Here is a 4,097-nt window from a genome sequence, read left to right as displayed (position 1 = left end):
GAAACTGTTATGATGTTATTTTAATATTTAATTTATTTTAAAGATATGACATGGGCAATTAGCCTGCAGAAAAGATTTTAGAGAACATGATATCAATATTTAAGGTATAGCCAAAAATATCAGTATGTTGTTTAGGAAACAATGTAATTAATATAAAAACAAAAATTTTTATAGGTTGTCTCCTTGAAAATGGCCTGAGGGCCGAAATGTTGGAGAGCTTTTGAAAATAAAAGTTGAGAGTATATTGGATCAAAATTGTGTTTGTTAATAATGAAACAAATCATACACAATACAATCATTATAATAAATCATTAATCTAACATTATTTTATATTAGGGTTCTAAAGCTGCAAAACAAAAACAAAACAGAGGAATCTCAAGTAAATAATTCTAGTGTGAAGGATGAAAGTGATGTAAGAAATGGATGTATTAATCGTAAACATTTTAAAGAGTCATCAAAACTGTTTAATGATGTTGATGAACCATCTGCAGTGAAAGTACCAGACTCTGAACATCAATCCCCTACCAAACAAACTAAAGTATTTCGTAAAAATGAACGCAAAGAACCAACTAATAATACATCTCCAGGAAATAAAAAGAAAAATATTTCAGTAAAGATGTTACCTACCAATAAAAATCATAGCTTAGAAAGCATTCAGTCTATGGATCAGGAAGAAGATATCATTCCAGTTGTTAATATTGACCCAGGACCTAGCCGTAAGTTCTGTGAGACTGATATTTATGAAATGGATACTGATATTGAACCTGAGGACTCTTTTTCTAAAAAGTATGGTTTAATTCCTCTATTGACTTACTATGAAGATATTAGATTTTTGATTGGTCAGGATTTGACTGATGAGGAGAGAAAGAAAGTGGATCGTTACATTTTTGCACATAAAGGGTAAGTAGATTTTAATTTTGTGGATAGATGTTAGTTAATTAGTTTTACTATATTACTCATTTTGATATTAATAATTTAAAACTGTTTTTGTTTTTTTCTGTATAGCAACTTGAAAACCTGCTTATTATATGTTAAATTTTTTTGAGTTGTGTATGGTTTATGACTAAGGTATGCAACACAATAGTATTAGTGACCTTATAATTCTTAGAATGACATCCTCCAATTGTCTGAATCTATAGTGATAACTCTCCACCCAGTATTATCCTTGGTAGAACACTTCCTTATGTTAGCAAGCACACAGTTAGACCATCTTAGTCTTGGTCTTCCAATCCCTCTTTAATCACAGAATCTCTCCGCTAATAATCTTTCCAGAATATCATTTTTAGAAATCATCACCACATGTACTGCATGTTGAAGTTGTTTAACTTTATAAATTGTACATTATTTGTAGTGGAATACAATTCATAAAGCTCCATGATTGTGATGTTATTTCCTCTCTTATTTCTATTTATGACTAATCCTTGATTGTTTAAAATTATGTACAAGTTAAAATATAATACAATTATAACAATATTTGTAAACTAAATACATTTGGTATAACTTTAGATTTGCGATATGGAGTCTTTAGAATTAAGATAAATGGTTCTTAATTAGGCTGTTGGAATGATAGTATATTTACTTTAGTTTTTTTCCCATATTGAGAGTCACTTATGTTAATTTATTTTTTATAGAATTGTTGTTGAGAAACCAAGCAATGCTGTTGAGTTTATTATCACCCGAAGCATTGAAGAAGTTAACAAGGTTAGTAAATTATCAGTATACAATGATGAAACATTGTGTTATAAAGTTTTTAGACAATTTATTATTTAATTGTATTATTTTGGAAAACTATGATAATTTCCAATAGTGTTTCATTAGTGGTAGATTATTATTATTAAATATCCATTCTTAAATTTTGTTTTCTTTAATTTTCTTTTATTTAATTATTGAACTGGTTATAAATCAATTACATGTCACACTTTTTAAATAATAACCTCCTTCTTCCTCATTGATGAATTGTTTTAATTCTATTTATTAAATAGAATAAATGGACCCAGTTTAGTAATTTAAGTTCAGCTATCAAAACTAACCATGTTCTGAGTGAAATATCATTTGAAACATAGGAATATGAACCATTGCATTAAATTTATTATTTAAACCAGAAATAAATAATATCTTAAGTTGTTAGATTTTATTTAACTTTTTATTTATTCTATAATAATCATTCATTAAATGTCGGATAACATTGGCCATGACAAAAAACCAAAACAAATACATATGTTTGTTGTTCTGAACTTCTAGGTTTAAAATAACACCGCGAGGTTTCATTTGACCGCACCCCCAACCATCATCTCCTAGTACGTCATCCACGGTTAACTATCTCTCATAATTATGATAACAAAACACTGTGAAGTGAGCACTCATAATCATTAGTAATGTTTCCGATGTAAAAATTATAATGTGGACTGATACAACCCATCAAGGCAAGGGGTTCAGTATTTTGCAAGGTTGTTCTATTTTTAGAACAAAGTTTATACAAGGAGGTGATTTTTTCAAGAATAGAATAGGGTGGTACCCTGTAGATTATCTCCTCTCCCCAAACCCATTCTATGGAGTAAGTATGGAAACCTATATCAGTGAATGTTTTCCGCTTACTATAACTTTTATTCTGTGGTGAATCCACTTAATAAATTGCGACCACACTCATGACTAAACAAACAATTTATTGTAATTATTATTTTAGGTGAAGAAGCTCTGCCCTAAAGCAGTAGGAGTAAAACCTGATTGGGTTTGGATATGTCACGATTGTAACTACCTTTCACCTATCTCCAAGTTTGAAATAAAGTAGAATTACTAAGCCATATCAAGTGTTGTAATGTATTACATTTGTATATTTGAGAAATTTTTAAATATAATGTTAAAAAATTCATCATTCTTTTTTTTCTTATTCACCTATTATTATTCACAGCATAAATTTTCTTTATTGGGAAAAAAAGAGGCCAACATTTCTTTGATTATAAAAAATACCTCTGTTTGTTCCTCAAGTGTTCTGGTGTCCTATTGGACATTCACGGGATCCTTTGTCTGTTCAAATAAAGATATATATGACATTACTGAAATCAATTTGAGGATTAAGGATTTTTGTGATGGAGGGTTATGAAAAAGCGGTTATGAAAAAGCCTTCATGAATTTATTCAAAGCCTTATGAAGTCAATTCTTTATCCAATGTAAAATAAATAAGAATTTTTCAAATTTCATAAGATCATAAGAATATTTCATTTTTCAAAATAAAGAAGGGTATTTTTCATAAATAAATAACTTTTTTGATAAACTCGACCAACCAGAAGTGCCAGTTTATATTTTTTTCTCTCATAAATGGCTCTAATGCTATTGATTAAACTCAGCACATCAGTGGAAAATTAGGTGTTCTTTTATATCAAATAGGTTTTATCCTTATTGAAATAGTTCGACAGGGCCCATGCGGATTTTTAAACAAATTCTTTCTCCAAACTACTTTTAATTTTTTTCATTTGAAAGAATTGCCCATATCACATTCTTACTAGTCATTAAAAATGGATAAATATTAACTAAGAAAAAATTTGATAATTAAGTTTAGGAGATAAGAAGAAAAAGTTTTTGTTTTTTTCAGGTGAAAACATTTCCGGAGATAAGAACAGTGATATAGACGTATTATATATCATTGGAAAGCCAAGATCTTAGAAAAATAATATTAAACTAAGAGAGTCATAGAATGTAATAGAAAATTACTAGAAACACATAAATAAAAATTCTGTTTTAACCTCCAGACACATGCACAATGGTTTTTCTGTTTCGCAGCATGATAACGTTTTTTTTCACCACAGTTATAAAATAAATAATTTTTAATTTCACTTAACATATATATGAGGCTTTCAGTTGACAGGATAACTCATTAGTATTTTCAATACTGATTCTGTAACAATTAAGCATTAAATGAATGGTTAAGAACAAATTATAAATTTTTGTAAAATGCTATGCTTATGTTTCCTGAAACTAATGATTGATTTCATAGTAAGTGAAAATTGTGTTATGTGCGCACATAGCACCAGAATTTTAGTAGAATAATGGAATGTTCTCATTCAAAGAATTATGTATATATGTGTATACATTTATACATA

At 28.4% G+C, this 4,097-nt stretch overlaps 1 protein-coding gene across 1 annotated transcript; it reads left to right on the top strand.

The window, feature by feature from the left end:
- Positions 1–336: 336 nt before the first annotated feature.
- On the top strand, positions 337–2,869 carry LOC136795933 (DNA repair protein XRCC1-like; the record flags this gene model as incomplete). The annotated part of the gene is given in 3 exon segments (XM_067048102.1): positions 337–900; positions 1,632–1,701; positions 2,684–2,869. Coding segments are annotated over 3 exon segments (739 nt in total), but the record flags the coding sequence as incomplete, so codon positions are not given.
- Positions 2,870–4,097: the final 1,228 nt, after the last annotated feature.

The sequence above is a fragment of the Halyomorpha halys genome, unplaced genomic scaffold, assembly GCF_000696795.3.
Source record: "Halyomorpha halys isolate HHAL.00 unplaced genomic scaffold, Hhal_1.1 Scaffold9414.1, whole genome shotgun sequence".
NCBI lineage: Eukaryota > Metazoa > Arthropoda > Insecta > Hemiptera > Pentatomidae > Halyomorpha > Halyomorpha halys.
The sequence above is the reverse complement of the archived record's forward strand: the minus strand, read 5'-3'. Positions and strand labels throughout refer to the sequence as shown.